The 15,451-nt window shown below is 43.0% G+C and overlaps 1 protein-coding gene across 1 annotated transcript in view; it reads left to right on the forward strand.

The window, feature by feature from the left end:
- The first annotated feature begins 7,647 nt into the window (after window positions 1-7,647).
- The window catches only part of dtnbb (dystrobrevin, beta b), a 61,336-nt gene continuing 53,532 nt past the window's right edge, over window positions 7,648-15,451 (forward strand). The window contains exons 1-5 of the mRNA XM_055231252.1: window positions 7,648-7,679; window positions 8,147-8,214; window positions 8,862-8,942; window positions 10,004-10,217; window positions 13,959-14,044. Coding sequence (XP_055087227.1) covers window positions 8,148-8,214; window positions 8,862-8,942; window positions 10,004-10,217; window positions 13,959-14,044 — 448 coding nt within the window. The 5' untranslated portion in view covers window positions 7,648-7,679; window position 8,147. The remainder of the gene's footprint in view (window positions 7,680-8,146; window positions 8,215-8,861; window positions 8,943-10,003; window positions 10,218-13,958; window positions 14,045-15,451) is intronic.

Here is a 15,451-nt window from a genome sequence, read left to right on the forward strand (position 1 = left end):
ATTTAAAGATCGGGCAGTGGGCTGGGAGCTGGGGTCAGGGGCCAGAGGTTAGGGGGTTAGGGTCAGACAGTGGACAGGGAGCTGCAGGTGGATGTCACTGACAACATGTTAAACACTACACAAATAAAATAAATACTTCACCAGTGACATTTCTGTGTTTAGAAAGAGACATGTTTGTGTCTCAGTGCTGTTGCTAATGCTAATGCTAACGCTACTTTTGAGGCATAATAAATATCAAAGCAAGACCAGAAAAACTAAAGTATTCTACACAAATAATAGTGTAGTTTTTATTTTAATTAATTTGAATTTTAATAGGTTGTGTTTTTTTATGTTTTCTGATTTCAATAAAAACGGTGAGCTAGTTAGCTAGCATGGTGTGTGCACAGAGCCTATTTCATATTTTAAACTTTGATATGGAGTGTGACATCATTTTCCACCATTAGCATGTCACATCTTGAGTGATAATATCCTAAAATCTATAATATCCTATCCAAAGAATTGTCAAATTGAAATAAACAAAATGGTCAAATTATTCTGTAACTAAACCAGATTTTTTCAGCAAACCTTAGCATAACAACATTATCATTAGCATAAGTGGGGCTAGCATGGAGTTGGAGCATGGAGTTATATTCAAGGTATAAAATATGCCAAAGTCACCTTAACACCACAATCATACCATGTTTTATTGTTCTTAATCAAAGTAATATATTTAATTAATATATTTTATAAAAATCTATTTGATAATTGTTTTTCAACAGGGTATTTGCTATAAAGGTAGTAATATGTTAACTGTCTATTTTTATTAGTTTTGTTTGAACTGAAAATATAAGCAGTAATTTTTACATCTTAAAATACCCAGGTTTGTATGTAAAATTAGGACTTTGTATGTCATTCCAGTCACTGTGCTGTTTGTATTTGAACTGACCACACGCCGTATGGTGACCACAGGCCGTATGGTTCAGGTTGAGTAAGTAAAACGTGATCCTTATTATTCCATTTAAAGATCATTACGGAAGTTTTCTTAAGCCTCTTGTATTTGAACTTTTTCATCGCAAAGTTGTTTTCCTGTTTGAAGCATAAAGCCACACTGCATAACTTTTCTGGTGGAGGATTTGTAACTTGCCTGTCTCCATGGTGATGTTTTTGGTTTGCCTAGAATGTCCCACAGTACGACTTTTAATCTTCTAAGCATTTATTTCATTACGGTTGTTTATGTTGCCTAAAAATACCTTTAAAAACTTGTATTCTTAGGCTCGCCTCTCCACAAATCTGACCTGTAACTTGGCGTTTTGATGCCAACTAGTTGTATACATAGATATTTTTAATGCCATACAGTGGAACATTTTAGGCAAACCAATTACATCTTCATGGAGTTAAACAGGGTAATGTAAACTTCCACCACAAAAGTTCCCCAGTGTACCTTTAATACATGAACTATTTTATTTTTTTTACAATCAAATTTAGCAAAAAAAAAAAAAAAAAAAAAAGGTTTTCCGGTCAGCATCTTTGTCATTTGGTCATATTGAGTTGAGTTATTCGCTCACTTCAGTCAGATACGTTATTGTGGGTTAGCATCATGTTAGCGTTAGCATTGTCCACTGTTTATAAAGGCACGCTTTGAGCAGTTCTTGTGTGTTCAGGTCTGTGTGTGCGTCTTACACTCTTAAACTCTGGGTGAATGTAACATAGTAATCAGCACTTGTAAACAAAGTGTATTTTATCAGAACTTATAAAATATTCTAAATAAAACATGACTGAAATGTGATCATCTCTGCATTATGTTTTTTCACTAACTAATGACAAATTTCAAATATTCTATCTACAAGCAACAAAAGACATTGGGTTAGAAATGTAGACCACACGAATGAGAATACACCCACTACTATCTCTCTTTTCACTCTCTCTCCCCCTCTCCCTCCTTCTCTCCTTCCCCCCTCTTTTTCTCTCCCTCTCACCTTCCCCCTCTTTCCTTTCCTCTCCTCCCCCTCTATCTCTCTCCTTCCCCCTTTTTCCCTCTCCTCCCCCTTTCTCTTTTTCTCCCTCTCTCTCCTTCCCCCTTTCCCTCCCTCTCTCACCTTCCCCCTTTTCTATTCCTCTCCTCCCCCTCTATCTCTCTCCTTCCCCCTCTCTTTCTCTCTCCCCTTTTCCCTCTATTTCTGTTCCTCTCACCTTCCCGCTTTCTCCTTCCCCTTCTCTCTCATTCCCACTCTCTCTACTTCTGTCTCCTTCCTCTTTTTCTCTCCCTCTTTCCTTCACCCTCTCTTTCTCTGCCTCTCTCCCCTCTCTCTTTCTCTACCTCTCTCCTTCCACCTCTTTTGCTCTCCCTCTTTCCTTCTTCCTCTCTCCCTACCTCTCTCCTTCCCCCTCTTTCTCTACCTCTCCTTGCCCCTCTCTCTTTCTCTCTCCCTCTTTCCTTCCCCCTTTCTTTCTCTACCTCTCTCCTTCCCCCTCTCTCTTTCTCTCTCCCTCTTTCATTCCCCATTTCTTTCTCTACCTCTCTCCTTCCCTCTCTCTTTCCCTCTCCCTCTTTCCTTCCTCCTCTCTTTCTCTCCCTCTTTCCTTCCCCCTCTCTTTCTCTACCTCTCTCCTTCCCCCTCTCTCTTTCTCTCCCTCTATCCTTCCCCCTCTCTTTCTCTACCTCTATCCTTGCCCCTCTCTCTTTCTCTCTCCCTCTTTCCTTCCCCCTCTCTTTTTCTACCTCTCTCCTTCCCCCTCTCTCTCCTACCCGCTTTGTTTCTCTTTCTCTCTTCCTCTCTCTCTTTATCTCTTCCTCTCCCTCTCTCTCTCCCAATCTCAATGGGATTTTCCTAGGTCAAAAAAATAAGGTGGTCCTGACCAAGACAAACCCAGAGACACTGAAGGTCAAATGCAGGTTTAACCCAAGACGCTGTAGGATGGGTCAAATGCAGGTTTAACCCAGAGACGCTGAAGGATGGGTCAAATGCAGGTTTAACCCAGAGACGCTGAAGGATGGGTCAAATGCAGGTTTAACCCAGAGACGCTGAAGGATGGGTCAAATGCAGGTTTAACCCAGAGACGCTGAAGGATGGGTCAAATGCAGGTTTAACCCAGAGACGCTGAAGGATGGGTCAAATGTAGGTTTATCCCACAGACGCTGAAGGATGGGTCAAATGCAGGTTTAACCCACAGACACTGAAGGATGGGTCAATTGCAAGTTTAACCCAGAGACACTGAAGGATGGGTCAAATGCAGGTTTGACCCAGAGACACTGAAGGATGGGTCAAATGCAGGCTTAACCCACAGACACTGAAGGATGGGTCAAATGCAGGCTTAACAGACATACACTGAAGGATGGGTCAAATGCAGGTTTGACCCAGAGACACTGAAGGATGGGTCAAATGCAGGCTTAACCCACAGACACTGAAGGATGGGTCAAATGCAGGTTTAACCCACCGACACTGAAGGATGGGTCAATTGCAGGTTTAACCCAGAGACACTGAAGGATGGGTCAAATGCAGGTTTAACCCACAGACACTGAAGGATGGGTCAATTGCAAGTTTAACCCAGAGACACTGAAGGATGGGTCAAATGCAGGTTTAACCCACAGACACTGAAGGATGGGTCAATTGCAAGTTTAACCCAGAGACACTGAAGGATGGGTCAAATGCAGGTTTGACCCAGAGACACTGAAGGATGGGTCAAATGCAGATTTATCCCACAGACACTGAAGGATGGGTCAAATGCAGGCTTAACCCACAGACACTGAAGGATGGGTCAAATGCAGGTTTGACCCAGAGACACTGAAGGATGGGTCAAATGCAGGCTTAACCCACAGACACTGAAGGATGGGTCAAATGCAGGTTTGACCCAGAGACACTGAAGGATGGGTCACCTTACTCCTCGTGCTCTTGCTCGTCCCTTTCCCGCCAGCCTCTCTCTGTAAACTCCCATAATTCATCTGAACAGCTGCAATAGTGGCCGTGGCCCTTTAAGCGGCGCGCGTGCGTGCGTGTAGTAGATATTCGCGCATGGCATGTACGTCTCTGCGCTCCGCCGCTCTGTGCCGCTCTGTGCCGCTGCTGATGCTGAGGGGATGCGGACACCAGCGCTTCAGGCAGTGTCACCATCTATTGAGCATCACTTTAGCGCATTTTTCAGGCTAAATTTGCGTAAAAATGGCACGAAATGGTATGCGTAAATGGCGATGATGGCTCGTTGGCGCGCTGTGTCCCCGCTCGTACAGTCGTAACGCACGTATTCTTCAAAGGTAAGCGTCAAACCACGACATCCTCTTTGCCTTTCAATTTTACGACATTTTATCCACCAACACTGCATCACTTACTCACCTATCCTCTGTCACAAATTCACGCTCAAATGTCGCGATACGGGCTTCCAAAGATGTGAATATGCGGGATTTGCCTTTGTATACCAAAAATTGTAGGCGCAGATCACGACTCGGCTCCCTCTGCTTTCCCCATTGCGGAAACCAGGTAAATGGGTAATTAAAACGATGTCATAGGCAGCTGCTGTTTGGGGCTCGCGCTCTCGGTCTTGTGTTTTTTATAAATCGGATCTTTGGAGGTGTAATTGCACACAGATCGGTTGGGGATGATATCAGCGGAAGGCAGTGCTGCAGTAGCCTGGTCTACTCAGAGGAGATGTCATTAGCGACCGGTTTAAGGTGCGGTTAATGTAAAAAAAAAAAAAAGGAAAAGCTTTTTTCTCTATAGAATAATGTTAATTTCGCTATTTTGAGCTTGTGTTTCAGTGGAATCAGCTAAAATACGTGCTGTCGCGTGCTGTAGCGTTGATTTCATTACGCACATTAATTATTAACACTTGATCTCATAACCAGGAGACATGGCACGGTCCCCAGTGTGATGTCTGTAGTTGGATTTTACGCATAGCTCGTGCCAAATGCTCGTACAATCCTCCGCGTTCATTTCTGTAGTACTGTACGGGCTTCATGTTTACAACGAGCTTTTGTGAGGCGTTCAAGTGTCAGATGATTTCTCCCACTCTTTTCTCAAACTCGGAATGAAGCGAGTCTTGTATTTGTGTTACGTAATGGGCCAATCAGATCCTGTAGCGCGCGGGAGATGGAGACGCGCTTTGGGGCTGAGAGTCACTGTACTCACTGTGTTCTAGGTCAAAGCCACTTTAAACACCCAAACTGAGGCATCGGTGCGATTCCAGTGATTTCTTATGAGTGGGTGAAGTGACTTGCCCAAGGACACAACATTCAAGGAGGATTCAAACTAGCAACCTCACTACATCTGCACCTATTCACCTCATTCTTTTATTATAACCAGTTTTGAATGCATTTATATACAGCTGTTATGAGAGTGATATTAACTAAAATCTTAAAGTTTCACTGTGTAACTTTTCTGAGGGTTTTCTGCTGGTCTTCGTCTCTGTGGAGATGTCATTGCTTTACCTGGAGTGTTCGGCACTATAGCATTAAAATGATATAAATTGCATTTATTCAACAACAGGTGCTTTATTATTAATAGTTTGCAGCAGATGTCATCAATATTCCCTGTGTGTGTGTGTGTGTGTGTGTGTGTGTGTGTGTGTGTGTGTGTGTGTGGGGGTGTGTGTGTGTGGGTGTGTGTGTGTGTGTGTGTGTGTGAAGCTAACTGGAGGCACTGCTCTGTCTGAGGCTCTGTTAGACTTTATTCTGAGCTTCATTTTAACACAATCTGACCGTAAAGAACTGACTTATCTGAACTACAACAGGTGAGCTGGTTTGGGCCGATAAACAAGTCCCTCTCAAATAACATTACAGTCACAAGCTAGCTAGCATTAGCATTAGCCAACACTTTTTTGTGTAAAATCAAACTCCTGACCACAGGCTCCTGAAAATGTGCTCTTTAAATCACTTTTGTATTTTTCTTTTAGTTTTCAGACCATCTTAAAACTTTTTTGCTAATGTGTGCTTTGTGTCACCGCGGTAACTGCTGAACATTCCACCATAGAGATGCATGTGGAACACCCCCAGCGCGATGTCACTGCAAAGTATCAAGTGCTGTCTCCTCTCCTCTCCCCCTCTCCTCTTCTCTCTATCTCTCCTCCTTTCTCTCTCTGTCTCCTCCTCTCCTCTCCCCCTCTTCTCCTCTCTCTATCTCTCCTCCTTTCTCTCTCTGTCTCCTCTCCTCTCCCCCTCTCCTCCTCTCTATCTCTCCTCCTTTCTCTCTCTGTCTCCTCTCCTCTCCCCCTCTCCTCCTCTCTCTATCTCTCCTCCTCTCCTCTCCCCCTCTCCTCCTCTCTTTATCTCTCCCCCTTTCTCTCTCCTCCTCTCCTGCGTCTCTTCGCTCTTTCTCCTCCTCCCTTTCTCCCTCCTCTACCGCTCTCCTCCTCTCCTGCCTTTCTCCTCCTCTCTCCCTCTCTTTTCTTTCTCTCTCCTCCTGCAAGACAGGGGGAGAGAGAGGGAAAAAGAGAGAAAGAGAGGGACCTAGTGGAGCTGTCACTACACTGTCATATCATTGAGAAAGAGATGGAGAGGGAGGGAGGGAGAGGGGGGAAGAGAGGAGCAGTCACTCATATCGGAGAGAGGGAGAAGACGAGATAAGAGAGAAGGACAAAGAGAAGATAAGAGAGAGATGGATGAAGAAAGAGGGAGTGAGTGAGAGGGAGAGAGCGAGAGATAAAAGTGAAAGAGAGAGTATCAAAACTAAAGCTCAAACAGTAGAAGGATCCTCCCTCTCTTTATCTATCTCTCTCTTTCTAGGAAACAATACTAAAATTTTAACTCGATACTAAGGAACAGACTTGATACTTGATACTGATTCTGATAAACAATGATTTCTTTAGACAATATACTGTGATGTTCCACATTAAATGTTGGTACTTTGTGTTCTATTTCCATGTGTGTTATATCTGTGTAATCCCTCAGTGTCCAGTAGGTTCATAGTGGTCCATGGTGTATACTCGTCTATGTGTCTTATACTTGTGAACGATACGGCTCAAGATCATTCTAAAGATATTCAGCAAAGGTTCAGTGCTGTCAATGGGACTTTTTTAGTATCGATACCTGTGAAAAATGAGGATCTAGTTTCGATACTAGTTCTACAATCGAATAGAATCTGATTTTTGATACTTTTTACAGCCCTGAAGGAACAAATAACAAAGGGAGATATACAGGTTATTAAAGAAGCACTAAGTAACTTTTCTGACACACAGGGAGGGCATCTGACACACGGATATTACAGAACATGTTTGTAGAAGTCTAAACTACAGGGTTAGCAGCTTTTACTACTTCAAACGTTGCATTTTTCTAATTTTGACCAATCGAATTATGATTTTGTTGCAGTTAACTGAAGCTCCAGGCTGAGTGTCAGACAGTACCAGACTAAACCAGCATTTTGACCTCAGATCTTTCAAAAATCAAAAATTCAAAAAAAAAATCTCTCTCATAATTACTAAAGACGCCGTTGTCCTTGGTCTTGTACCTGTCTGTGTCTGAGGAGGAGCCCGTTCTCAAAGTCAGAGTAAATACTGCCCTTGACGGCTCAGGCTCGGCGTTAATGCCTCATTTAAAAGTCGTGGTCAGTTCTGAGCGAGTCCGAGTCTGAGTCAGTCTGAGTCTTATCTGTGGGCCTCATGTTGTTCTTATCTGAGTTGTTAATGTTGTTGTCAAAGGGGTCCCGCTCAGCCTGTCCTCTGCTTTCTCTTTTAGAGTTTAGTGTCCGCTCCGTCTGACGTCCAGCTGCGGTCAGGTAAGAGCTTCAAACTGTGGAAAACGAAGAAAATATATGTCCATTTAAACCATGCACTCGCAGACTGATGGGTTATAACCATAGACTGTATATATAAATGGATATAGTTAACCTGCTAGCTGCTACGTTACAAACAGGACGTGATCATGAGCGTACTTCAAATGACTCTGGCTCCAATTCACTTTACATTGAGCTGTGTCCTCTCTCTCTGTAACTGCTGCTGTCAGACTCGTCATTTTGGGGCCTTAGTTTTTCAATACAAAGTGAATTGGAGTCGATGGAGCTGGAAGTACGCTCATGAGCACTTCCTATTTGGAACGCAGCGGCTGGCAGGTTAGCTATGTCCGTTTATCATTTATATATACAGGCTATGTTTTGACACGAGAAAAGTTAGCAGCTTTAAAGGGAGGCACTGGTCTGTTTAAACTGCTGTAAAGTCACTGTATTCACTCTTGTGTTTGTTGCAGAATGATTGAAGAAGGCAGTAAACGAGGAAAGGCCCTGGTGGAGAAGAGGCAGCTGTTTATGGAGATGAGTGAGTTCAGAGTCTGATCATTTGGCTGTGGGCCACATCAGGGCATTAAATCAGACCTATTGAGCTTGTGTCTCTGTAGCTTTCATCTCTGACACCTGTGGATCATTATGTTGTAATTTACACATTTTAAATCACAATATTCATCTAAAACGACTTCATAAAAAAGAAAATTCCGCTGACTTTTGTGTTAGAAAACTGCGGTGTCCAATGGGAGGTGACGTCACCGTAAACGTCATCACAAAAAAGCGCATGCTGTCGGCGCCCCCATGGACAGCTGCACATCACATAAGAGCAGCACTTTTTTTTTTACATTTGTACCAAAATGATGACGCGATGCTGCCGAGTCCTACGAGTATCAACGATTAAGAAAATAAAATTTGAGAGGGTGTGTAGTGGGTGTGTACTGGTGGAGGTTAAACAGGGGTCTGCAAAATGGCATCTTGAAAATAGTGGGTTAAAGATTACTCAAACATGAATCACTCCAAATACAATTTCATAGGTTCAATGAGAAGAAAGAACATGGTTAAATATCTGAACAGAACAGTCTGAAGAACAGGGTGGATTTAGATAGAGATATTTCTGTGATAGTCTTTCAATCTGGAGGCACTGATCTATTATAAATGTGTTTTTGTATGCTTCTCCTTTAGGGGCTCAGAACTTTGACGTGATCCGATTGTCCACCTACAGGACGGCCTGCAAACTGCGCTTTGTGCAGAAAAGATGCAACCGTAAGAAACTCAAAATGTTCATTTTATTTTGAAGTGTTTGTTTGATAAAGAGCAGTACAGCAGCAACTCTCAGGCCTGATCTACAGCATCAGGTCTAAACCAGGACTAAACCAGGTTTAAACCAGGACTGCACCCAAATGAAATAAAGGATGGGTCAAATGCAGAGGACAAATATACTTTACCTTAACTAAACCAAGATTCCTGGTACCACCAGGACTAAATAAGGTCCAGACCCAGACTAAACCAGGATGATACACAGAGGTCTTTTCTTTCACCTGTGGCTAAATACACCATGAGGGCTGTACGCACTGGAGGAGGAAAAAAAACTTTTGGAATGACAAACGGACTCAGGCTCACCTGCGCAGTCAGACCCGGGCTCACCTGCGCAGACAGAAGCAGGAGGAGTCTGCGACTGATTTTAAGTTGATCCAATCTGCCTCATCAGATAAACATGTAAAACAGCATCTCTGCACAAATTTACGTGATTTGATCTGAGGCTTTTTACCCAATTCCAAACACTTTCACTGTCACAATAAAGCCTGGATTTAAACATTGTCAAAGTAGAGGCCTCACATCTTCAGGAAGAATGTTCCAGGTTTTAGCTGCAGAAAACTGAAACATTGATTTCCCATGTTTAGTCCTGACTCTGGGCACCAGCAGGAGGCCGGGGCTAAACCAGGGCTAAACCAGGGCTAAACCAGGGCTAAACCAGGGCTAAACCAGGGCTAAACCAGGGCTAAACCAGGGCTAAACCAGGGCTAAACCAGGGCTAAACCAGGGCTAAACCAGGGCTAAACCAGGGCTAAACCAGGACTACATTTCAGAGTGTGAGATGGTTCATGTGGCTCTAACATGTGGGAGATGTTCTTTGGTTCTGGTCCATGGAGAGACTTGTTACAATCAGAGCTGCTTTAAAGTCTATTCTCTGAGCCACAGGAGCCAGAGACCTGAGCACCAAGTCTAAACCAGGTCTAAATCAGGTCTAAGTCAGGTCTAAACCAAGTCTAGCCCAGGTCTAACTCAGGTCTAACCCAGTTCTAACCCAGGTCTCTCTCTCTCAGTTCACCTGGTGGACGTGTGGAACATGATTGAGGCGTTTCGGGATAACGGTCTGAACACTCTGGATCATAACGCTGAAATAAACGTGTCCCGTCTGGAGACCATCTTGTCCTCCATCTACTTCCAGCTGAACAAGCGTCTGCCCACCACCCACCAGATCAGTGTGGAGCAGAGCATTGGCCTCCTGCTCAACTTCATGGTGGCCACCTACGACAGGTAACTACGACAACAAGGCACAGCCAAACGGGGATGTAAAGGCGCACTGTGTCACTTTTTTGGTGAATGGGCGCTGCCTGCTTGTCTCCATGGAGATGTTTCTGCTTTGTTTCACACTAGTGCATTAAATGTATCTATCAGGGAGACGAGCAGGTTATGCCACCAGGTCAAGTTACAGGTCAGATCTGAGGAGAGGAGAGAATGTATTTATTTGAGTTTTGCGCAATAAACCACTTAGTTAGATAAGTTCAATTCATACTTTACAGTGTCTGCTTCTCTGGCTCTGCTTCTTTCTGCAACTGTCAGCTCCTCTGACTCTGCTCCTCCACTCTTCTGGATCTACTCCTCTGGCTCTACTCCGGTCTGTTGCTCAGGCTCTACTCCCATCTACGCCCGTCTGCTCCTGTCTGCTCCTGTCTGCTCCTCTGGCTGTGCTCCTGTGTGCTCCTGTCTGCTCCTCTGGCTCTGATCCTATGGCTCTGCTCCTATGGCTCTGCTCCTGTCTGCTCCTGTCTGCTCCTCTGGCTCTGCTCCTCTGGCTCTGCTCCTGTGTGCTCCTGTCTGCTCCTCTGGCTCTGCTCCTGTCTGCTCCTGTCTGCTCCTGTCTGCTCCTGTCTGCTCCTCTGGCTCTGCTCCTGTCTGCTCCTCTGGCTCTGCTCCTGTCTGCTCCTGTCTGCTCCTGTCTGCTCCTCTGGCTCTGCTCCTCTGGCTCTGCTCTTCTGGCTCTGCTCCTGTCTGCTCCTGTCTGCTCTTCTGGCTCTGTTCCTCTAGCTCTGCTCCTCTGGCTCTGCTCCTCTGGCTCTGCTCCTGTGTGCTCCTGTCTGCTCCTCTGGCTCTGCTCCTCTGCTCCTCTGGCTCTGCTCCTCTGCTGCTCTGGCTCTGCTCCGCTGCTCCTGCCTTTTTCCGTCTATTGACCCAAACACTTGCTCATTATTGTAAACACTTTCATTGATTGGCTGAGTTCATTCATGCTGTGATCTTATTGGCTGACACTGACCCAGCAGCTGACTCAAGTCAGAATCTTGTGACTTTAAATTAAAAAGCAACAATGAAAAAAACCTTCAATTTGTATGTGTGTTCTGATTTGAACTGTTCACCATCTCGCTGCAGGGCGGGCACACTGGCCTACTGATGTACTATATAAATTACATATTAAAATGCATGGATTAAAACATGTTCCACTACTACTATTACTACTACTACTACTACTACTGCCAATCTGCATCTCTGACCAACACATACATTCTTACCAGGTGATGTGGGTGTAGTGTCTTGCCTAAGGACACAATGACAGAATCTGAGGGAATTGATCCTGTGACCTTCTGGACTGGTGCTTGTGTGTCTGTGGTTATAATCTGTGACACTCGTGGATCATTTTCTTGTAATTTACACATTTTAAATCACAATATTCATCTAAAATGGCTTAATAAAAGAAACAAGTCCACCGCCCAATCGGAGCTGATGATGCCGCAAACATCACCACAAAAAAGCGCCGCATGCTGTGGGCGCCCCCTATGGACAGATGCAAATCACACTAGAGTAGCACATTTTTTTTCATTTGTACCAAAATGATGATGTGATGCTGCCGAATCCTACGAGTATCAGCGATTAAGAAAATAAAACTGGAGAAGGAAGTGCGTACGTCACAGTGGGCGTGTCACAGTGAAGGTTAAATGGGGGTAGATCGGCAAAATGACGTCTTGAAAATACTTCATTAAAGATTACTCAAACATGAATCACTCCAAATACAACTTCAGAGGCTCAATGAGAAGAAACGACTAGAACATGGATAAAGATCTGAACGGAACAGTTTGAAGAACAGGGCGGATTTTAAAGTTCTGTATCACACAAACATCCATGTTCTAATGCTGTTCCCTCCTCAAAAACAGACCTTGTGTTTTGTTTCATTCACGCATGTTTGAGTAACACTTTATTATGAGTCTGTAACTTCTCCAAAGCTCAATATGCACTGTTGCACCTTGTGATGTCATGAAGTGGTAGTTTTCAAGTTCACAGCTCCTTTTACATTTAGTTCAGTAGAAATGGGCAATTCCAGGTGCTGAAATGATCGAAATGATTCTAGTGAATATGGAGTTTAAAAACACAGTGGAGCACTTCCTGTATTACCACATGATGACATCACAAGGTGGAACAGAGTGTTTTCAGCAGTGTTAGGATTGTTGTTGTAGACTTGATGTAAATGAGCCTCGTCACAGGAAGTGCTACTCTGTCCTTCTGCTCCAAATTCAATTAGACTGAAGCTGTAATGTTCTCTGCTCGGAAACGAAGGAACAAAGATCAGATGAAGAGGAGGAAGAGAGATGGAGGGAGGGAGAGAGGGAGAGGAAGAAGAGAGAGGGAGGAGGGGAGAAAGGAGAGAAGAGAGAGGCAAGGAGAGAAGGATACAAACAAGGAGTATTAGAAAACTGAAAGAGGAGAGAGAGAGAAAGAGCAGGGAGGAAAAAGAGAGTAATAGTAGGTGGAGAGAGGGAGAGGGAGAGAGAAGGGGTGAGAGGAAAGGGAGATAGAGAAATGGAGATGAACAGAGGGAGGAAAGAGGAGAGAGAGGGATGGGGAGGAGAGAGAGACAAAGAGGGAGAAAGAGAGAGGGAAAGAGAAAGAGAGAGAAAGAGGAAGAGAAGACAGCATGTTGTTGAGTGTATTTTTGCTCAGCACAAGCCTTTACACTGACATGTGTATGTGTCTGTGCAGACGGACACAGCAGGTCACATGACACGTTTAGTAAAAAGTATATTTTAAAAATATCATTCATTTAAAATTGCAAATAAATCATTTACAGTAGAATTTGGAACTTAAACTTTTGAACTTTTATGTTCCCTGTGGAGATGCTGCTCAAAACACCAGTTTAACCAAGAGACAGAAGAGCTGGTTTATTTATGAATGAACAGAACTGCACATGTGTAGTGTGGTTAATGTGACTCTGAATCCACACAGAGCTGTGCAAAGGATCGAAACTAGATCCTCATTTTTCACAGGTATTGATACTAAAAAAGTCTTATTGACAGAAATGAGCCTTTTTCTCAAATATCTTCTATATCTTTCACAAGTACAAGACACATAGACTAGTATACACCATGGACTACTACTACTACTATGAACCTACTGGACACTCAGGGATTACACAGATATAACACACATGCGAAAAGAACACTAAGTACCATTTAATGTGGAACATCACATTCTACTGTCTAAAGAAAGTTCCAGAACAATGCATTAAACTTATCTATCTCCATGGAGACCACCAGCGGCCACCCCAGATCAAGTTCAGTGAAAAAAAGACACCTGTAATGCAGTACTGTGGAACTTTTTTGCCTGAAATGTTCCATAGTGCACCATTTAAACATGCATAAGAACATTCACATTTGACAGACTGAAATATGAACATCTAAACCCATATATTAAAAAAACAATGCATTTCAATCTATATCTGGAGTGTGAATGCAGCTCTATAGATCATCAGAAGTGTGTAGAATGCCTGATAATATATAATCTCATCTTCTGTATTGTCTAAAGAATCAGTATGCTCTCTCTTTCTTTTTCTCTCCTCCTCTCCCTTTCTCTCTCTCTCTTCCCCTTTTTTTCTCTTTCTCGATTGAAATTTCAGTAGTGTGTCAACACTCATGCCATATAAGCCTCTGTACATATTTCGTGTATCGTTCTGTTTATTAAATCCTCATTTGTTTATTGATTTGTTTGTTTTGTATGTTTGTTTGTTTGCAGTGAGAGCCATGGGAAGCTGACAGTTTTCTCCATGAAGTGTATGCTCGCTACAATGTGCGGAGGCAAGATCGTCGACAAGTTACGATGTAAGATTAATTTTTATTTTTTACCATAGACTGTTTATATAAATGGACATAGCTAACCTGCTAGCCTCCATGTTCCAAATAGGAATTGAGCATAGGTGAACTTCCGGCTCCATCGACTCTGGCTCCAATTTACTTTACATTGAAATACTGTGGCCCCAAGATATGAACATTAATAAAAGTAAAATCAGGCGCCCTCTTTCTCTGAGGTTGGTCCTGCTAGAGTTAGTAATTGGTTTGATTGACAGCGCTGCTAAGCCAAGAGGCATTAACTTACCTTTAACAGACTGGCCCTGATTGGCTCTTTGGTTGCTATAATACTTGAAACTCTGCTCCAAATTGGCCCCTATAACTGCTAGCCTAGATGATCTTAATTTAACTGGAGCTGAACACTGTGGATAACGTCACTCTCACTTAATCCACTTCTTTATACAGACTGTGGTTTCTACCTAATAACAGAACACACAGCTGTTTTTTTTTACTGTAGTTCCTCAAAATCAACGCTAGATGTCAGTAGTTCAGTAGAGATTGGCAATTCCAGGACTGAAATGATCCAAATGATTCTAGTGAAGGTGTGTGGAGTTTAAAAACACAGTGGAGCACTTCCTGTATTACCACATGACATCACAAGGTAGAACAGAATTTTTCAGTTTGAGAGAAGAATTCAGTCTAAATACCACTCCACAATCAGTAGACATTTTGTAAGTAAAGCCATAACGCCCACCCTAACCCAGGCCCTAACCTCTGCCCTAATCTCAGAATCTGGCCCTAATCTTAACCCTTCAGCAGATACTTCAACGACTATTTTAAAATGGTGAAGTTGTTTTCTTATATTTTCATTTGTCCAATGTTAAGAAGTCTTGGCTCAGTGCACTACGTTGTTGCTAGGTAACAGTTGTAGAATTCCATATTTGTTTTAGTAAATGAGCAGTTCAACTTGTCATGGGCCCTTTAACCTTTGAACTATTTGGGAAAAATCTCATTGTGATTCTCTTGAAAAACATTTTGATGGGGATTATATTTGTAATTTATGTTTTAATAAAAAGATTCTGTTTAAGGTTTAGATTTTAAACACATCTAGAACTGACAAAAAGATTGAAATCTGAACTGACATAGGAAGGGCATCTCATACACTGGAAGGGCCTCTGATACACTGAGACATTTCAGAACATGTCTGTGCAGGTGTAAACTACAGGGTACAGTTTTTATACAGAATAAGACAGAAGATTTTGTTGTTTGCGGAAGAAATAATGGTACTTCCAAAATGGCTGCCTTCATGATCTGCTAATCGCATCCTTTCAAATTGAATTTTGGTTGTCTAAGTCCTGGCCTTTACTACAGCCCTACACATCAGCCGTAGCTCTCACAGAAATCAACAAACTGAACAACACTATAAAAGATTGTGTTTTT

This window comes from Periophthalmus magnuspinnatus, chromosome 22 (genome assembly GCF_009829125.3).
Source record: "Periophthalmus magnuspinnatus isolate fPerMag1 chromosome 22, fPerMag1.2.pri, whole genome shotgun sequence".
NCBI classification, from domain to species: Eukaryota; Metazoa; Chordata; class Actinopteri; order Gobiiformes; family Gobiidae; genus Periophthalmus; species Periophthalmus magnuspinnatus.